At 41.8% G+C, this 19,592-nt stretch overlaps 5 protein-coding genes across 6 annotated transcripts; 3 read left to right on the plus strand and 2 right to left on the minus strand.

Annotated features, from left to right (window-relative positions):
• Window positions 1-527: 527 nt before the first annotated feature.
• On the minus strand, window positions 528-5,175 carry LOC108875619 (calcium homeostasis modulator protein 1). The gene is given in 4 exon segments (XM_018664645.2): window positions 528-2,338; window positions 2,340-2,564; window positions 3,775-4,363; window positions 4,941-5,175. Coding segments are annotated over 3 exon segments (1,059 nt in total). The 5' UTR covers window positions 4,321-4,363; window positions 4,941-5,175; the 3' UTR covers window positions 528-2,050.
• Window positions 5,176-5,904: 729 nt separating this feature from the next.
• Window positions 5,905-8,275, plus strand: LOC108875588 (inositol 1,4,5-trisphosphate receptor-interacting protein). The gene is made up of 3 exons (XM_018664596.2): window positions 5,905-6,045; window positions 6,343-6,602; window positions 6,843-8,275. Exons 2-3 carry the CDS (start codon window positions 6,355-6,357, stop codon window positions 8,260-8,262), a joined length of 1,668 nt encoding a protein of 555 aa, XP_018520112.1. The 5' UTR covers window positions 5,905-6,045; window positions 6,343-6,354; the 3' UTR covers window positions 8,263-8,275.
• An 86-nt stretch (window positions 8,276-8,361) lies between these two features.
• zp3c (zona pellucida glycoprotein 3c) lies at window positions 8,362-11,501 on the minus strand. 2 transcript variants are annotated; one of them, XM_018664635.2, is made up of 8 exons: window positions 10,824-11,494; window positions 10,619-10,725; window positions 10,316-10,419; window positions 9,529-9,712; window positions 9,326-9,452; window positions 9,161-9,249; window positions 8,869-8,942; window positions 8,362-8,590 (listed from the first exon to the last, which is right to left on the minus strand). In XM_018664635.2, exons 1-8 carry the CDS (start codon window positions 11,394-11,396, stop codon window positions 8,418-8,420), a joined length of 1,431 nt encoding a protein of 476 aa, XP_018520151.1. In that variant the 5' UTR covers window positions 11,397-11,494; the 3' UTR covers window positions 8,362-8,417. The 2 variants fall into 2 exon arrangements, with proteins under 2 accessions (XP_018520151.1, XP_050926761.1); XM_051070804.1 differs by having other exon boundaries at window positions 8,362-8,942; window positions 10,824-11,501.
• Window positions 11,502-11,800: 299 nt separating this feature from the next.
• LOC108875615 (ras-related protein Rab-40C) lies at window positions 11,801-16,304 on the plus strand. Its single transcript, XM_018664636.2, has 6 exons — window positions 11,801-12,507; window positions 12,603-12,663; window positions 12,770-12,830; window positions 12,921-12,998; window positions 13,194-13,416; window positions 14,173-16,304. The coding sequence occupies exons 1-6, from the start codon at window positions 12,354-12,356 to the stop codon at window positions 14,472-14,474; spliced, it is 879 nt and encodes a 292-aa protein (XP_018520152.1). The 5' UTR covers window positions 11,801-12,353; the 3' UTR covers window positions 14,475-16,304.
• A 55-nt stretch (window positions 16,305-16,359) lies between these two features.
• On the plus strand, window positions 16,360-19,537 carry wfikkn1 (WAP, follistatin/kazal, immunoglobulin, kunitz and netrin domain containing 1). Its single transcript, XM_018664632.2, has 2 exons — window positions 16,360-17,892; window positions 18,020-19,537. Exons 1-2 carry the CDS (start codon window positions 17,626-17,628, stop codon window positions 19,535-19,537), a joined length of 1,785 nt encoding a protein of 594 aa, XP_018520148.1. The 5' UTR covers window positions 16,360-17,625.
• Window positions 19,538-19,592: the final 55 nt, after the last annotated feature.

Below are 19,592 nucleotides of genomic sequence, written 5' to 3' on the forward strand. Positions count from 1 at the left end.
AGCATCATGTCACTCTTTTGGAGCAATGAAACAAATAGAAAGATCAGGGACGAGAGGAGGAGGTATCTCTGCATATGAGAAGATATGAAGAAAAATAATATTGAGGGAGACACACAGAAAAATCACAGCCTGGACAAAGACACTGCATGCACGTCCACCCCCACACCAGTGATCCTGGCTGCCAATTCGCTGAGAGAGAGAACAGCTGCTGGGCTACTGGGCGAGCTGTGAGACGGTCAAGGGGAGTGCTGCTCCACTAATCCCCGGGGGGGGGCTTCAATGGGATCCATGCCATTTTCATTCACCCTGCCCTCCTGCTCTAGTAATGATGTTACTGCTGAGTACTGAGGAACAGCTGGACTGACTGACACAAATGCATGGGCATAAATACAGTCCTTAATACACTGCATGCATTGCAAGGTGTTTGCAGGTTTCAGGATCAAAGATGATGTGTGTTGTACCCACAGAGGTGTGTTGTTGGCATGTGAAGGGTGGTGGTTTTGGTAAAAGCACGCCCTCTTGTGAAATATGGTGAAAATTTCCATTGTATTTTATTTTCCTGAAGATGTACAGTAAAAATTAAAAAGTTGACAGGTTGTAGGTGTTCAGCCGTAATGAAATTCTTGCAAAAGCGATTCGAAAGACTTTTTCATGAATCAAAGACAGTTCCTCAACATTTCTGTGAGAAAAGGCTTTACTGGGAAGTGACTGGCAAAACTGATATAGACCCTGAGTGAGTGAGAGATGCAAATATTGACCTTGTTTTTTAGTGACATGTAAATTACTTTGGGTGCCACAGTCAAAACCTTTTGTTTTTTGCATAAATCATGGCTTTCCCTGAGGCATTGTAGGGTTATCTGTTCACAATGAGGTTTAAGACCAGAGATATGTTTGTAAGGTATAATAAACCAAGATTTTACCACTGTGTTAATGGAAATAAAAATCATTTTTGAATGGCCAAGTTGATATTATTTTCAGGATTCTGATGAACCCTTATTTCATGGGGCAGTATAGATAAAGTATTTATCTTAAGTCCATTTATGTTTGAATGTGGTATTAGAGCGACACTATGTAACTGTAGCTGAACAAGAACCACTATGGTCACAAGGAGCATTTACAAGATCATGGTAAATGTTAAAATCAGTAGCTTACAAGAGGCTGTTATAGCTGCAAACAAGCAGTGTGTGGAATGGTAAGGGCCATGCAACAGGTAGGAGCAACTGTCATGAGTCAGTATTCCGTGTTATGTTGTGTGAGCGACATCTGGACCTCTATTATGTGTGTTTTTCTGACCGCTTGCAGATCCATGATTCACCGATGACAAGCAGTGACTATGACCCAAAGACCAAACAGTAGTCTTTGCAGAGGAAGAGCTGCAGTCTTCAGGACCAAAGATGGCACGCCATGCCCATCTTTTTCCTTGACATCCCTGGGGTTATGCACTGTGAATTCGTCCCTCAGAGTCAGACGGTCAACGCTGAGTTCTGCTGCGCCATTCTGAATTATCATTGGCAGGACATTGGGTGAAAATGACCTGAGCTGTGGCTCAGTGGCAATCGGGTGCTCCATCACTGACGATGACACACAGCATACTCGCCATGGAGTGGGCATGTTTTTGTCACACGGACACAGTACTCCCTCCCCACCCGCCCTTCTCAACGGATTTCCCTCCCTGCTACTTCTTCCTTTTCCCTAAAATGAATTCATGTTTATGGACCGTTTTGACACAGTGGACTTGATCCAACGTGTGTTTCAGTCTGTGAACTTTTGATCACAACAAACACATACTGTATGTGAACAAGAAAGACATTTTTTTTTCCACTATGTGCATATTATGCTCCATCACTCAAACTATATATTGCACTGAATTTATTTTTATATCCATACATATAATGCATTGAAGTTTTAAAAATTCAGACTAAATTGGACCATAGTGTTGCATTTCTAACTGAATTTTTACAAATTCTATAAATAACGTTGTGATTCCTGAAACTCTGAAACAATGTAATTGTCTGAAAGCTAAGAGCTTTTCTTTTTCTTTTTGAACTCTTCAAACCTTGCTGTAATACACTGCCCATTCCTTTTTCTCCACATCATGGGTGTGTCCCTTTACAAACCCATTTAGTGCTCCATTGGCTTCTCCATTCAGTCTGCCATTGTTTTCACCATCTATTTGGTCCTTTCTCAGAGCCAGAGGTGGCTTACAGGTGTGCCAGTTCCACAAAACTTTATTCATATCATCCTGGGCCCTGATACCCAGAAGCTTGTCTTCATCGCTTCTCTTCTTGTCTTCATCTTCATCGTCACTGTCGTCCTTGGAGGAGCGATGGTGGTGGAAAGCTGCGCATCTCCCCGCTGATGTTCTCAAAGTACTGATGGATGCAAACCTTGGCAAAGCTCTTGGCGTGCTCCTTACAGGTCTCGTCGAACATCTTGCGCTCAATGTCAATGTAATGAGACCAGTACTTGGTCTTGAGGAAAGCAGCCTGGGTAAAACATGGTCGAATAGCCCGAATCAGGAAGGCTGTTAAGGTCATCATGAGCAAAAACACCCACCCACATGCCTGTGAAACATAAACATGTATCATTATACTGGTATAGCAAGCTAAGCATTATTTTGAGCCCTCAAAGTAATACTCTACGTTCAGAACATAGACAATAGGGAAATGGGTCTTAGTAGTGAACTTAGTATCTCGTTAATCTTGACACCTTTAGTCTGTCTGAGCAGGACGTGCAACAGTGTTTTGTGTTGTTCTAGATATTAGATAGATTCTTAGTTAAAGTCAAATAGTCAAACATGTAGTGGAAAAGGCATATTCTAGCAGCTTCCCAACAGTTTCATAGCTCATTAACAGAATCTGTATATCAATAGACTTTTTAGCGACATGTTACTTTTAAGCCTGTATAATTACCCTTCGGCTGATCAAAGACCTAAATAACAGTGTGGGCGTTTTTGGACAGATTGAAATAGGTCCCAGTTCCATGAATAATAAATTTAGAGGCTTATCTATCCCTCTAATAAGTGAACAGGAAAGCTTTAGCAAGCTCAAAGTGCAAAGTGACTTAGAGTATGGTGGGCAGATTTAAGTTAAATACAGTTTTTGAGGAATAAAGCAAGGAAAATTTAATTTTGCTTAGTCATAATTTCCTGTGATGAAGTTGAAAAACTGCCTGCTGAATGTGCCCCCAACTTTTTGCCATACCCTTATCAAAAACATCTACTGTGTGTAGACATGCATTTGTGTGTGTGTGTGTGTGTGTGTGTGTGTGTGTGTGTGTATGTATGTATGTGTGCTTATATATTTAGTAAGTGAAAAGTTAGTCTGAGTCTTTGTGAACTAACAAAACCACAAACTTCAGTGATAATTTTCAGAGCAGACATTGGGGCTGTCGCAGTACCAAAAGCATGTTACTTATGGTATTAATGATGGCAAGACCCTAGAACTGGAGTGGCCAATTTGAATTCAGCCACCCTTAATTTTATTATTCATACCAGTACTTTTTCTACTGTGACATCCCAAAATGTCCACAGTGAAAAACAACCACTCAAGCTGTTCATGAGAGTAGATTTAACTACAGTACATGCTTTTGTTTCTCAATACAACAAATACAACCTAGCCATGTTGTCAGTGTTAGTTAGCTAGCATTGCTGGCTCCAAATTTCCAAACAACTATGCTAGAGTATTTTAGGCTATAAACTAATGCCAGTAAGCAAGTTTGTCTGTGCTACTCAAATGTGCCATTTGACTGATGTTTGGTCAAGAATTTGGCTACCTGTGATATACACTTGATGTATAGCGATGCTGCCACTCGAATCTCCTTATGTTCAAACAGGTCTTTGCATGGAATCCTTGCCAGCAGTCTTATCTTCTCCATTTCTGACATTCCCATAAAAAGACTATAATTCCCAAACTTTTCAATATCCAAGTTGGTGCTGAAAGCGCAGAGGAAACTTTTCCCATCCATGAGAGTGACAGACACCCAAACTGCAGGTGCTATCAAGGATCTCTGTGTGATTGAACAAAACATGTAGCGAAGGACTGTAGGATCCTTCATTCGTCTGCCTGTGGGCCTTTTCCACTCCTCTGTGAGCACTGACACATTATTGTTCAATACAAAACCTAACAAAAAGAACCATATAGGTGGAATAATAAGCAGTCCAATCCCATAGGTGTAGTTGTATTCTGGCATGCAGGGGCAGCTGAATTCAAAGGCAGAGTATAACTGTGCACTAGCTAGTGCCATGATACCACAGATTCCATTCATAAAAGATTCCTGGTTGGATTGGAGGAACTGGAACATCACACGAAACTTATCCATCTTGGGAGATGTGGTGAGTCTGTGCCTTTATGGAATTAAATCTCTGAAAAGAAGCGAAGAAGAAAGTTTGAAATCAATCAGTAAAAATGGTAGAAAAAGTACGACAGCAAGCTGATTCTTGTGTCATTACTGCGGCAGTTGTGTTATTTAACTTTTTCCTATGTTAAATGAAGATTTAAGAATTGCCTTGCCACTTTCTAATAAGAACCTCTTTATAAAGGGATTATTGGTTGTAACCAGTGGCTTTCTTAATGATTAATAAATGTCTTACTAATGTTTTATAAATCTTTCTAAGCAATTAATAAGAATAAAAGTTATCGACTGTGATTAATAGGGGTGATAAAACATGATGTCAACAGTAATATATCATTAATAAAGGCTAATAAACATTAAGTCAGTGGTTATAAATGTTAGACTATTTATTACTTATAAACTCTCTGTAAAGGTTCCTTATTAGAAAGTGGTAGCAGAATCTCACATGCTTAATGAACTATGGCTCTTATTCTAAACCAGCTTTCATGTAGACTTACATTTCATTAGTGTGTTGTATCATGAACTAATGAAACAAAGTCAGGTATCTACAGATACTGATCAGAAAGTAACAACAAAAACACACTTACCTATTTAATAAGAGTGGATGAACAAAATGAGTGGGAAATTTAATAAAATAACAATTTCCATAGTCAAAAAATTGCAGTTCTTATCAGGCATGTTCACTCTGACTGACTGAAAAGTGTCTCTTGAACTCTCTGTGGTGATGTTCAAAGCCGAACCACAACATCTGTCATCATGCCCCTCCCTTCGCAGGCACCTGTGTTTTGTGTGATGTAACAAAAGATTCTCATCCAACCCACACTTTCTCAAAAGTAAACCTGTTACAGTGCTAGGAAAAACATTTACATAGTTTCCAGTCAGTTCTTTAACATTTCACATTAATGGGGTTTATTCCTGACTTGGATGAACATTGTATGTAGTAGTATTTATCAAGTTACCTGATCAGCGGGGATGCAATGCTGTTCATCCTATAGCCTGAACAATCCAGACAAATGCAAATACAGCCTCAAAACATTCAAATATCTGTGGCTTTGGCTGGAAAATTTGCCTGTTGCCCAAGAGGTGAAGGGTGAATCTGTTTCCATTTGATTAATCAAAACCAAATAAATCTAAGCGTGATGGCTATGCGATAGCCAAAATATTATCATTACTACATCAGGGGTTTTTGTTAGTTTATTTCACATAGCCATTTGAACTCTACTGCACCCACTGAATGAGGCCAAGCTTGACAAACCAGTTAGAAGCCCACAAGAGAATAAAAGGCAGGGGCTTACTCTCCTGTTCATAGGCACAGACCATTTTCTACACATAGTTAGTTTTTATTTGAACAACAGTATGTACCCTTATGCTCAGTCCTTCACATCATAGTATAATATAGTGTCAGTAAAACTGTTTATGATTAATTCAATGACTCAGAGTAAATGGTCCATTTCAGGCTTTTCTCAATATGCAATGAAACTTACAGGAAGTCTGTGCTATCTGCTGTCTTCAGTGTATTGCACAGGAAAATGTCAGAGCAGAGCACATGGGCAGGGTGTGCAGGAAATAAGTCACGAAAGACAACCTACATCTAAAATAGGAAGAGACAGTGAGCCTGTAGCTGTGCAAGGTTACTCTCTTGCTTCCTCCTTTGTACCTATTCACACATTACCGGAACACTGCAATATTGAGGTAATCAATCATTTGTTCTTGTCCTTTAATGTTATGCGCAGTAATAAATGGTATTTAATATGAAATGTAATCATAGAAATAAGTGGATGCTTCCAGGCCATCGAGGAAGTAGCTTATTACTTTCTGGCTTTGTGAAATTTACTGGCAGGAACATCTCTCATAAAGTGTTATTAAATATACTCGGAAGGATTTTTATTCAGTCTTTTGTTTTTACATTTTTTCATGGATCACTAATGCATTTTTCAAGATCACTGAAATGATTTATAACAATTCTTATTCTGTTTGTCTTATTCATAGAGAGTATAGACAATGCACGATAACCTGCTGCAAGTGCTAGTGGTGGTTGTGGGTCTCCTCACATGTCCGAGGGATGACCCCAGGCTGGAGGAGGAATGGGATGATACGGTCACAGTGGGCATGCAAAAACATGATGAGAGGCTGCTGAGGGAGGAAGAAAAACTGGACCAGGAAGTGGCACCTGTCAGTGTGAAAATGACACATACTGAAGACAGAGGGCCTCTGAATAACAGAAAAGACATCCCCAAGGAGTTAAATCAGTGCTGATGAACATGATGACAAACATGAAATGTCAGTCTCAGAAGATGGTGACTGTCACCAAACAAGATTCAGAGGAAGATCATGTTGATGACAAATTAGCAGAAGAAGGATATGCTATTGCAAATTCTGATCCAAGTCTGCCACAGAAGTCCAGAAATGAACCTGAGATTGCTCTGAAAGCCTCTCAAACTGACCAGGAGCAAGAAGGAAACTCACATTTGGACATGAGGAGTGAGCAGGGAGAAGCATCTCTGTCAGAACGCCACCACCAACATGCCAGAGAATGAAACTTCAGAGAAGGCGTTCGCTGGCTGGAAGGAGGATTACCTCTGGTACATATGGAACACATTCTCTGTTATCTCCATGATCCGCTTCTTCAGGAAATACTTGAGAAAAAATTCCCAAATGACACAAGACGAAGCCAGGACCTTCCCGGTGACCTGCATCGCTGGTGAAGTGCCACTACCTGACAGCGACACTCTGCAGAGTTTTCATTCTAAATGTGTTCAAGTCTCACCCAATAAGAAGTGGAGGGAGGATGAATTTTTGGAAGGGTTTGCGAATGAGATGGTGGAGGCCATGAGGACCATCTGTGATAGAAATGGAGGTATGGTGATCGAGGACTGTCAGATGTCAGATGCATGTGATATAATTGTTCCCTTTAGACCACCTGAGCCGTATAGTTTTCAGTGCCTTCTTCGGAATAACCAAGCGAGTGACCTGCTGCCAGATATGCAAGTCTGTGGCCAAATAAAAGTGGTGGAAAATAAGAAAATCCCAAATGGCTGCCCATGCCAGTCTTCTGATGCAGATGATGATATGGTTTGCCTGCTGCATTGTGAGAATGAGAAAGTAAAGATAGAAATCACTGATGTTTCTGATGGACTTCTTTGCTCAAAGAACACACCTTTCCTGTCAAAATCACGGGTTACCAGATGGTTTCAGAGCACTATAAAGGAAGCATGGGCACAGATTTCACATAAGTTTGAGTTTGAGCTCAGCATTCGCTACATGGATGCTCCAGGTGCTCTGGTTGTTCAATTCAGATCAGGGAAGAGGGTTAGCTTCTGTATGAGTCCTGTTATTAAACACCACACTGATGCTCATTTCTACATTACACCTTGCTTTGGAAACAATTTGGACACTTTCTGGACACTCTCTCTGAATATCTATGAAAATAACCTCTTAAAATGTCTCTCTAAATGCCTGCCTGAAAACTCCTGCCATATTCAAACTCTTGACATTGCACATTTCCTTAACAAGAGACAGACAGCACTATCAGGAAGTAGCGTACTCAAGGATTTTCATTTCAAAACTGCACTAATGCATCTGCTTCTAACCAAAGACTCATCACAGTGGAAACCAAACTGTGTGGCTAGTAGGCTACGAGACTTACTGGACTTTGTGGAGAGAAGCCTTGAGAAAAGGCTCCTGCGTCATGTTGTTGTTGGGAACCCTTTAACTCAGAAGATTATTCAGCTCCCTGCTGAGTTTAGTCAAGCAAAGCCAGTGAATCTCTTCCATCCCCTTGTGGTACATAACTGCATCTACAGAGATGCTCTGATGCATTTCCAGGAGGTGCTTAGAAATGCACACATGCTGATACAGGATTACGTTGATATGTGTATTGACAATGGCAGCCATTTGAAAAATGAATAGTTTTGAAGACTTAAATGTACAGTTTAAAATGTTAATTATTTTTTTCTCCCCTAAGAGCAATAAATGAGTAATGTCATATTGTGCAATAGACACATCAAGTACAAGAGAAAGAAGTTAATTTATTTAAAATTCTGATCATTTCCACGTGATTTATTTCAGTAATCATGCTCCCAGTAGTTTAGGAAGTCCCTGTGCTCTGCCATGTCAGGATCCTCCCAACTGAATGTGTCAGCATCAAATGGTTTCATCCGTGGGTCAACATCCGCATATCCATCATTGCCGCTCAAGCCGACCTTCCAAGAGCGACTGGTGACGATATTACTAGAAGCTATTGAAATGGGACATGATAAAATAACAAACCTTGATTTGTTGAAGAGCAGCTTCGAGAAATGTGTGTTATTCTGCAAGATTGCCTAAGAGTCAAATCATGATAAGCACTTGACTTGCAGTATTGCATGTGCATGACTAAATGCTTCTTGAATTGACCAATGCTTAAGCTAAGCTGTGCACCAAAATCAGAATCATGTGTAAAGCTCCTGCGTTTCCTCCAAATTGATTTGTCATAACTTCCCATAATATGTAAAACACAAAAAGGTAGAAACGTACCCTTGGATTGTCCTGAGGGGCAACTCGATTCACAGCAGGTGCACACTGAGTCATCACCGTAAAGCTCCTTCCACCTAAAACCACAACAGTTTTATTAGGTCTTCAAATGCCAGCTGTTAAGCATGGTGACAGACAACAGATCAATACAGCACACACCACAGGTGGAGATACTCAAAAATACCAGGAAGTGTTGAGAAAAGCTTTAGTTGTTTTGTCAGACCCACATGAAACATGACCTTAAGGCAAGCTGCCTCCACCTGTGTGTGTGCTCAGCTTTAGCCAGAGAACTTACTTTTTGGTTGCTGGATCATAATTACAAGCTTTTGAACTTGCAGTTGGAGTAAGTTTCCCCATAGAGATTGCACAGTGCATGTAGAGTTGCTGAAAGACATTGTATTTCAGTTTAACAGACTGGACACTTTGACAGGACACAACTCCTGGTTTACTTTGAGAGTACCTGTGATGATGAAGAGGAGGAAAGCTTGTCCTTGAAAACAAAAGCCCCCACACTGAATTTCTGGATCTTCTTTGAGGAATCACTGAGGAACTTTGACTGGTCAGTCATCTTGCCATCAACCATACAGCTGCAGGTGAAGAAAATATGCACATTAATCTTGAGTGAAAAGTCCATTTTAATTCTGAAACCATTTTAAATCTTACCCATATTTGTCAATGACTGTATATTTGAGATTTGAGTTGGGGTTTTCGCTGGCAGTCATGAAGCACTTGTTGATGTACATCCTCTGATCTCCAGACTTGGAAGTTTTGTCAGATCGCTTGGCCTCAAAGTACATTGGCTGGCCCAAGGTGTAGGTTTTGGAACCTGTGATTTCATTCCCTGATGCTGAGGCAAAGACACTTATTAATATTTGCTGTTTAACTTATTGAGCTACAAAAAAAAAAAAAAAAAAAAAAAAAAAAAATCACAAGCATGAAAATATTTAATCCCTACCAGATCTCATGACTTTCTGAAAATGCTTAGTATGTGTTTCAGTATTATATGCTTGTATATAGTACTCTTGAATATATATTCAAATACTTACTGTGGTGGCATGGAAAGCTGTAAATAAAAATGTCTGAGCTAAAGAGTTTGTCTCCAGTTTTGAATCTACTCTGTATGTAATGTGTAAAGCTTTAGATAAAAGGTGAATTTAGCTCAAGTGAAGTTGAGGCAGTCCCATTAGTTTTTGTTTTCCCCTCATGCACAGAATCCATAGTGGTTAGGAGAGAAAATAGGAGGTGCATTATTTGACCTTGAGTTTAAGCAGTTTTGACTTCATTGTTTAATGGTTCTGCCATTTATCTAAGTGCATGAATCCTTTCTTTTGCATCCAATAAACTTGTAGGTTAGGCCTTGTGCTCAACAGTGAACACTGGTGAACAGCTTTGCATGGTAACAATGCAAGCATGAGGAGGAAACAATTCAGATTTAAAAATGGTAACATACCGTCCTGAGGAGTAAGGCTTACACTACTTTTGGGTTGTAGTGCTTTGTAAACTGTGCCTCCTTGCAGCTGGGGATGAAAGCCAATTTTGTAGGAGTGAAAATTCCTGTAACAGTTGTGAATACTTATGTTAATATAAAAGTGGAAAAGCACATGCCAAGTGTTATGGACATATAAATCCTTATTTTCAGAATTTAGACTTAACATTAAATGTTTGTAGCAAAGTAGATTAAAAATCAGTTCTAACACAGAGAGCTGGAAATTCTTAAACTGCCCAAAAAGAAAAATAAAATGTATAGTCTTACCTGGGAAATTTACACTGCAGAGGAATGTCAAATGGAATTTCCCTTACAATTACACTAGATGGCTTGTAGTGGAGGGTATTACTGATGGACAGATAATCTACATTATTCTGGAACATACAAACATTTCTGTGTTGGTTGTGGTTTGTCACAATGAAGCAGAAAAGTGTATTTAAAAATAAGGAAATGAAGAAGACACCTTACCCACCTCTTTCTTGAATCCACAGTCAGTTTTTAGAAGGTACAGAAAGTAGTAATGGACTTTGGTACCTTGGTTAACAGGACATTTTCCTAATTTCAAATCTTTATACGCAGTCTTTGTTTTAAAGATCTCTCTCCTAATTCTTACATACATCCTGTCAACATGACACAGGATTTCAATCAACTTGGGTCTGACTGCTGCTTTTCCTGATGCTATTCCACTTTTTGGAGCAACAGTAGGAGGAAGTAACATTTCCTTGACCCAGGCAGGGAGGGGTCTGGCACCCTTTTCTGGCTTGAAAGCCGTTTTCGGGTACTTAGAGGATTCAACTCTCACATACTCAGGAAACTTCTTTGCTTCAGGTGTTGAAGAGCCACTATTTGATGCACTTTTCCAGATTTTGGCTTTGGGTGCAGGGGCTGGGCTCATTTCTTCACCTATCACTGTCTCCATTCTCCCCCACTCTAATTCGGGATCTTGCACAAACAGCCCATACCCAGCTCGACTTTTAAACTGATAGCTATAGACAGAACAAAACAGCAGTAACAGCAGCCCAGTATGTAACAACCCCATTTTCATTCTAGCAGCTGTCTACCACTGAAGCTGACCCGCCACCTAAACAGGGTGAGTAGCAGAGTGGTGTTTCACCTGGCTTTTGTGCTCTGCATCAAGAGAGACTTCCCACAGCTGCTGCAAATACCAATCAAGAACAACCAATGAGAGGACATCAGTGAAAACCACCCCTTAACAAGCTATACATTTCTCTTCATTTGCCTTGCCCCTTGTAAAGTACACTTAGTTGTCAGTTTATTAGGAACACCTAGCTAAAAAATGTAATTAATGTGGGGGGAAATTTGGCTAATGAATATTAAATCTGGGAAAATAAATTAAGTTAACAATAAGCATTTCGTATTTTATTTATTATATTTTATCATATTTGTTTTTCTTTTAAATCTTTTAAAATCATATCCGGATGTTACGCAGGTCATGATGTCAATACTAGGAAGTTCCAACACAGTCAACTTGACTAGACGTTGTGCTCGGAAGCTGAATATCCCTTGTTGGTTCTTTTCGTTTTAAACAAAGCGAAACAACTGTATTTGGTTTGGTGGAACATCGTTTTATGTGTGACCAAACAGCCTCGTTGTTTCTTTGTTTCTTCTGTTTGTGCCAGAATGCGATATCATCGTTTATGTTAGCTGGCTAGCTATCCAAGCTAGCTAACAGCTAAGGTTGTTTTGATTATTAATGTGAACGTTAACGTTTCCTCGACGGGTGTCTGGACTCACTTGTGCAGAGCTAAAACACACGGACAGATTTTTTCCCCATACAATCCAGTGGAATGAGGAAATTATTTAACGTCTTGGAAGCTACGAAGTAAAGGATACAGTTCATCAGCTAGCCGGTAAGCTAACGTTAACGTCAATCGGCTTTCGCCAAGCTCTCGCCATCACTGCTGGGGACCCTCTGGTTGGTCCCTTACTCCGAACCGTGGACGTCTGACGAGCTTAAAAAGCTCTCTGTGAATCGGATCCAATGCGTGGGATGATGGGGACCCAGAGTAGTCCTGTCAAGAGTTACGATTATCTCCTGAAATTTCTATTGGTGGGAGACAGCGATGTTGGAAAGGGAGAAATCTTGGAAAGTTTGCAAGACGGATCAGTAGAGTCTCCTTATGCCTACAGCAGTGGTGAGTAAATATCTCTGCATTTCCCCAGATGTTTAGAAATTAATAAAAGAATATCCAACATTAACCAACTTTGTGTGGACTGTGTGTAATTTCAGGAATTGATTACAAGACCACCACAATTCTGCTGGATGGGAGGAGAGTGAAATTAGAATTATGGTGAGTGTTTTTACTATCAAATCAGTAGTGGCTGCAGGAATGAACAAACACCATGCAGTCAAACCCCGTATTGACCTACCTACATGCTTGTGTGTGTATTCAACAGGGACACATCAGGGCAAGGTAGATTCTGCACCATCTTCAGGTCCTACTCTCGTGGAGCACAGGTGAGAATTTATAGAGCGTAGAGCGATCTTGAGGTTTTCCCCTTACATAAGCCTGTATACACATCAACATATTTGGCTTTCATTCCACAGGGCATCCTGCTGGTGTATGACATCACTAACGGCTGGTCGTTTGATGGCATTGACCGCTGGATTCGGGAAATTGATGAGGTAATCCCCTTCAGCCCATTTGTGGTTGACAAAGAAATACAGGAAACGCATGCAGATGGGGTCATAACCCTGTGTCTATGTTATGCCAGTCCTGAGAGCAGCCACTGTCTGTTTCTAGCCCTGCTACAGAGTCTGTACATCATGGACTTGGGCATGTGGAATAGATATTAAAACAGTGTCATTTACTTCACTCAGCATGCCCCAGGTGTGCCCAGGATCCTGGTGGGAAACAGACTTCACTTGGCTTTCAAGCGGCAGGTGCCGACCGAGCAGGCAAGGGCTTATGCGGAAAAGAACAGCATGACTTTCTTTGAGGTCAGTCCACTCTGCAACTTCAACGTCATCGAGTCCTTCACAGAACTTTCACGGATCGTGCTGATGAGGCATGGGATGGAGAAATTTTGGAGGCCTAACAGAGGTGAGTGGGTTAATTATTTTTATTTCCTAATTCTGTCAGATTAGGCTTGAATTATTTTTTTCTAATGTAACATAAGTGGGGAGCAGTTAATATCAAGTGATATTTTAAAAAATTGAGGAGGTTAAGCTGTATTTGTCCAGATTTTGAGATATACGCCTCTAAAGCAAAAAACAACACTGAATGCATGCACTCCAAATTATTAAATACAGTGGTTCAGCGTCTTCATTAGATAATGTTCAGCACGTGATGAAGAAGGTCCACATTTAGACTTTACCATTCTCAATCTGGGTGTAGATCCCAGGTTGAGACCTCGGAGATAATCACCACCAGAATTTCCTCTGCCAACCCAGTACATGAATATGAATGGAATTCCATTTGTGCATTAAAATCTATCCATTATTCTTTTTTTTAGATATCTTGCTATTAAACAAACAGGTATGTAAATGTAAGCTATTTCTGACTAAGTTGGAAGAGGCTTGAAAAAGGAAGAGAAAAATAGGCTGAGTTTACAAAATAAAGCATAAATATTGATAATGGCAAGGTCCCTAAACAAAAAATCTAAAGTGCAAACAGTAAGAAATGCCCAGGGGTAAAACTCTTCATCTAGCACAGGGCATTGTGATTTCTAAATAGAAGTGTGTAAACACAGTGAAAAGATAAATTGTCACATCTGCAGTTAAAATTCATAGTGTATTTTACATGGCTTTGAATCATAACATCCATATTCCTTTTTCTTATTTTATCTTGTTCTAACAGTCTTCAGCCTCCAGGATCTGTGCTGCCGGTCGATCGTCTCCTGCACACCGGTGCACCTCATTGACAAACTGCCCCTCCCTGTGGCCATCAAGTCCCACCTCAAGTCTTTCTCTATGGCCAATGGTATGAATGCAGTCATGATGCACGGACGCTCCTATTCAGTGGCCAACAGTGCAGCCTCGGGTAGCAGCGGCAGCAGCAGCAAAGCCAACAGTCTTAAACGCTCAAAGTCCTTCAGGCCTCCACAGAGTCCTCCAAAGAACTCGTCGTCCTCCTCCAAGGGGAACTGTAAGATTTCATAGTGAAGAAGCAGACGGCTGCATCCATAGGACCAATATTAAAGGTGTCATTGCTCCGAGAGGTCGCGAGGCCAGGGGAGGAGCATGGAGAGCTGCCAGCTATCCTCATCAGTAATGGATATAGCTGTGAACTTTCATTGACCTTTGGGGACTGACTTGGATGGCTGGGTTGTTTTTTGTTCTCTTTGCACTTGCCAGTGTCATCTTATGGACGTGCGTTTACTCGTAATATTTACTACAGAGGCTCACTGTGATCAAGTAGAACAAGACTTCCCTGGGACCAACAGATGTGAATCAAGGATTATCGCTCACCAGTTAACACTACAAATGAGTGAAGGGACATCAGATAGTTTTTACATGGAACAGGAATGTTTATTGGTATTTAAGGTTGACTTGAAGTTGTAAATATACTGTATGTGCTGTTGTTTTGGTCTGTGCTAAGTGATTGTTCTTGGGGAGGAGCTTTTTGCGCTTGTTTTGTCTTGAGTGTTTTGGGAGATCTGCCTCGATGTGCTACTTATTGGTGTGTCTTATGCCCTTTGCCTACCATAGAAAATTCCCTTTACAGCCAAGGGTGCTGAGCTACTTACTTTAAAACTCAAGATTGGTTACGTTTTACACAAGACCGGCTTGAATGTCATGAGTATGCAGCGCTGGTTTCCCAGATAGTACTAGACCTAAAACATTCTTAGTCTAGCACTACTTATTCTGTGAAACTGTCCAGCAAAGTCAAGCCAAGTTGTCTTGTTTGAAAGACTTCCTGTGTTGCCCCTAAATTTCAACCCCAAATGAATTCACCCTCCATCTCCATTAGTCACTGGCTCAGACATCTGTTTACTTTCTCAGGCCATTTATGACCCTAAATCTAATATTCTTAGTTGTATCACTGCTTTAAACAACATGATGAATTTGAATCAGTTAACTCCTGGGGCAGTGAAAAGATTGCTCTGTGCTGATGAGGAAACCTTGTACAAACTCAGATGTACAGCTTGTTTTCTCAGTCATGGCGCTTTACCTTCCAGATCCTCTGCAGCGGTGTCTGTCCTTAACAGGACTGTGTAAACACACAAGACACTTGTGCGAGGAACATTTTCATTTGGTTACTTTTTGGATATTTTATGTATATGGTATGTATTAATGAATGTAAAACAATACTCACCTGCTACCTTTCTGTGACCACGTGGTGATAAGTGGGACTGTAAGAATCAGAGGTGGAAAGTCATTGGATACATCTGCTATTGTAATATTTTTACTCAGTGTTGCTGCTTGTCTGAGTATTTGCACTTTCGCTGCCTAAATTAATCCCTTCTTTCCAACCTGCTTAAACGTGTGTATGATAATAGGCGGGATTATGATGGTTGTTTACAGTCTGGACACAATGCAAGAACAATGTAAAGTCACATGAACTGAAAGACTTACATAGGGGCATAAATTCTATTTTTTTTAATCAGAGCTAACAAATATTTTTTTTTGTTTTAGTAATTGAGTAATCAACACAAATATTTTTTACTCTGTCTTCTTTCCACCTCTGATTAACGTGCTGTATTCCCACCCCAGCATTCCCAGTGTCATGGCTGTGTGTATGTAATAAGGTCAATGAGTGCATAAAAAATGGTGCATGTTTCTTACTGGCGCCTGTTTCATGTGGTGTATGGTGTGAGACCAGTACAATAGGCTAACAGAACTCCCGAGTGAACATTTAAAGCACTATATGTGGTATTTGATGACGATTGTTGATATCAGAGCTGTGTGTCTAAAGGTTTGGATACGGGATTAATTCTAATTTTGTCTCCACTGAAAACAGTCATCCATCAAAATAAAGGGTAAAATTCCGAGGTTTGCCTTGAGTTTTCATCAACTTGTTCGCTATACTGCGATGATTTGTTTTTCATTCAAACATTTATCAAGGTCATTGTGCGGAATTGTGGGAATATTTTTTGCTCCCTTTGTCCGAGGAGCTCAAGTGCAATAAAAACCCATGGGGTGGGGTTGCTGCTGAATTGATTAGCTGCTCCCTCGGTATTGGCCAGTTTTGGATAACCGGCATGAATGAATGCAGCGCGGTCAAAAGTCACCCAAAGGTTGTAGGGTCACTTCCAATGAAAAGATGAGGGGAGCTGCTTCTCATCGCCTCGGGAGCTGCGCCGGGACAAAGATGAGTCGCACACCATTGAAAATGTGGCACTTTACGTCTTCCCACCTGACCGTGGCATCTCTGAGCTCCGTGTGAACGAGGGACGGTGGTGAATTGACCGACGTCTAGACAAGGAAGACGTAAACAACATGTTTTGCAAGACGTGATGCGACACGCCTAGTGTTTGGTTTTCACGCTTTCTTTGCCTTGCGCTCCAAACGACTTTTTTCCTCCAATTTGCTATTTGATTTGTACAAGAAAAGTAAGCTTTCTACAAGTTTGCATTGCGTAAAACATCTGGACATATCTTACTATCACTGAAAATGGATTTCTAACCAACAACCACATCAGCTCTTAGCGAGAAAACTGCCCATTACCTTCTTTATGAATGACACCTCTATAAATTCTGTCTGGACGCATCTAACGTTGGATTTCTCACCGGAATGTTTGGCTCCGTGCGCACGGGTTGTTGGGACAGTTTGCCACCACGACCCCACGTTTTCTTTGATGTTTTTACAATGTTTGTCCAGTTGCTTAGCGCATGGTGCTGCTTCATAAAAGTTTCAGACACTGGACGACCGTGGGGGCGGTCAGAGGGGGCTGCCCTTTCCACCTCCATTCACACTCTGAAAGGCTGATGTTGCGTCTTTCTTTCTCATTGTGCAGTTTTCGTTCGCTTATTTCGCCGTTCTGGGAATCGACGTGAATGAGATTTTGCCTATTGTTGCGAGAGTTTTGTTTTGATGATCAAAACGAATATTTTCTGCAGCTCAGTTGCTTTTAAAAAAATACGTATTCCTCGGAATATACTTTGTTCACTTTATGTCCAACGCATGGGAACTCGCTCTGTCCGTTTGGAATGCTCCAACTTTTCTCTCTCTGCGCGCAGCAAACTGACTCTTATGTTTATGCACAAAACGGATGAGCACCTTTGAAAATCGACAGTAGTCTTCTTCATTTTCTTAAGACCTAAATGAGGAATGGAATTACTCGGTGGGCGACTCATGCAAAAGGGCAACAATGTATAAAATTCCTCTACAGTTCTTGGAGGATAGACGTCTAAAGAATACACATTGGCATAATGCGCCCGGCTCCAATAAACTAGGATCAGGATGGATATGTGTATACTTGCTGATGGTCCTGGTTTGCGATCTACCCGAGATTTCTTTGTGTGCAAGTGTGGCAGGAGCCAAAGTTGAACACGAGGGACTTTGTCCCAACAAGCTGAATTCCAATCTCTGGGTTGATGCGCAAAGCACCTGTGAGAGGGAGTGCAACGTCGATGAGGTGATGTCATTTAACCATTTAAGAATAATCAAGCATGTATGTTAATCTGTTGATTTGGTTTTCTTTCTGTTTTAATTAGCTTTCACATCTACTTTTTTTTTTTTTTTTTAACATTCTGTGTGTGCAGGACTGTGCTGACTTTGAGAAATGCTGCACCAACGTGTGTGGCCTCAACAGCTGTGTGGCTGCACGTTTCTCTGATGGCACCCCTGCACAGCCAGATGGGCAGGGTGGAGGCAAAGGAGACGATACCCCCACCTCCATGGCTACCTGCGAGGGCTTTATCTGCAGCCAGCAAGGAGCAACTTGTGACATTTGGGATGGCCAGCCCATCTGCAAGTGCCAGGACCGATGTGAGAAGGAGCCCAACTTCACCTGTGCTTCGGATGGCCTCACCTACTTCAACCGCTGCTACATGGACGCAGAAGCCTGCATCCGAGGGGTGACTCTAACGGTGGTCGCCTGTCGTTTCTACCTTGCTGGGCCCCACACTAGTCCACTTCCCCAAGACACTACTGCTAATCCCACTCCGACATCCTCCCAGGAGGACCCCATGCCCCCCACACTGTACTCCAACCCTCACCATCAGTCCATCTACGTCGGAGGCACAGTCAGCTTCCACTGTGACATCATTGGAGTCCCCAGACCTGATGTTACATGGGAGAAACAGAGTGAGCGGCAGGAACGGCTGGTCATGAGGCCCGACCAGATGTATGGTAACGTGGTCATCACCAACATCGGACAGCTGGTCATTTACAACGCCCAGGTGTGGGACACAGGTATCTACACCTGCATCGCAAGGAATTCTGCTGGAGTTCTTCGCGCAGACTACCCGCTGTCTGTCATCCGCAGGGCCGATGATGATTTCTTTGAAGATCCTGAGATGCCCATGGGGAGACCATTCTCACCAGCAGACTGCCTGGCTGAAGTAGACCTGAGGGTGTGCAGTGGAGAGCGCCATGTGGACTGGTATTATGACACCAAGCTGGGCTCCTGCATGGCCTTCAGCAACGGCGGATGTGACGACAGTCGCAACCGATTTGAGACTTACGAGGAGTGCAAGGCCTCCTGTCAGAGAGAGGGAATGGGCATCTGCTCCTTGCCTGCTGTCCAGGGGCCCTGCAAATCTTGGGAGGCACGTTGGGCCTGGAATTCCGTCATGAAACAGTGCCAAGCCTTCGCCTATGGTGGCTGCCATGGGAATGCCAACAGCTTTCGCACCAAAAAGGAGTGTGAAGCAAACTGCCCACAACCCAAAAGGAGACCTTGTAAGACCTGTCGGGTAAAGGGGAAAATGGTTCCCAGCTTATGCCGCAGTGACTTTGCCATCGTGGGGCGGCTGACAGAGCTGGTGGAGGATCTGGACTCTGGGTTAGCCCGCTTTAGCTTGGAAGAGGTCCTGAGAGATGAAAAAATGGGACTGACTTTCTTCAATACCAAACACCTAGAGGTGACTATTGCCAAGATAGACTGGAGCTGTCCCTGCCCCAACATCACCATGGAGGAAAACCCTTTGCTGGTGATGGGTGTGGTACAGGATGGCATAGCCATCATCCAATCAGACAGCTATGTCAGAGCCATAACTGAACGCAGACTCAAGAAGCTTCGTGAGGTTTTGGACAAAAAGACCTGCAAGGCATCATAAAACTGCCAAGACTTAGACCTGTTTGCCCACAGATTGTCTGTGGTGACCTTTACCT

Source organism: Lates calcarifer, linkage group LG5 (assembly GCF_001640805.2).
Source record: "Lates calcarifer isolate ASB-BC8 linkage group LG5, TLL_Latcal_v3, whole genome shotgun sequence".
In the NCBI taxonomy this organism is placed as follows: Eukaryota; Metazoa; Chordata; class Actinopteri; family Centropomidae; genus Lates; species Lates calcarifer.

Excerpts from the sequence above, each read along its gene's own strand:
- LOC108875588 (XM_018664596.2), top strand. The coding sequence starts at position 6,355 with ATGCACGATAACCTGCTGCAAGTGCTAGTGGTGGTTGTGGGTCTCCTC. Across the intron at positions 6,603-6,842 it reads ATCCCCAAGGAGTTAAATCA|GGAGAAGCATCTCTGTCAGA; the intron begins GTGCTGATGAAC and ends AGGAGTGAGCAG.
- zp3c (XM_051070804.1), bottom strand. The coding sequence starts at position 11,396 with ATGAAAATGGGGTTGTTACATACTGGGCTGCTGTTACTGCTGTTTTGT. Across the intron at positions 10,726-10,823 it reads ACTGTGGATTCAAGAAAGAG|AATAATGTAGATTATCTGTC; the intron begins GTGGGTAAGGTG and ends TGTATGTTCCAG. Across the intron at positions 8,943-9,160 it reads TATGATCCAGCAACCAAAAA|GTGGAAGGAGCTTTACGGTG; the intron begins GTAAGTTCTCTG and ends TTGTGGTTTTAG.
- LOC108875615 (XM_018664636.2), top strand. The coding sequence starts at position 12,354 with ATGCGTGGGATGATGGGGACCCAGAGTAGTCCTGTCAAGAGTTACGAT. Across the intron at positions 12,664-12,769 it reads AGAGTGAAATTAGAATTATG|GGACACATCAGGGCAAGGTA; the intron begins GTGAGTGTTTTT and ends TGTATTCAACAG. Across the intron at positions 12,831-12,920 it reads CCTACTCTCGTGGAGCACAG|GGCATCCTGCTGGTGTATGA; the intron begins GTGAGAATTTAT and ends TTCATTCCACAG.
- wfikkn1 (XM_018664632.2), top strand. The coding sequence starts at position 17,626 with ATGTATAAAATTCCTCTACAGTTCTTGGAGGATAGACGTCTAAAGAAT. Across the intron at positions 17,893-18,019 it reads GGGAGTGCAACGTCGATGAG|GACTGTGCTGACTTTGAGAA; the intron begins GTGATGTCATTT and ends CTGTGTGTGCAG.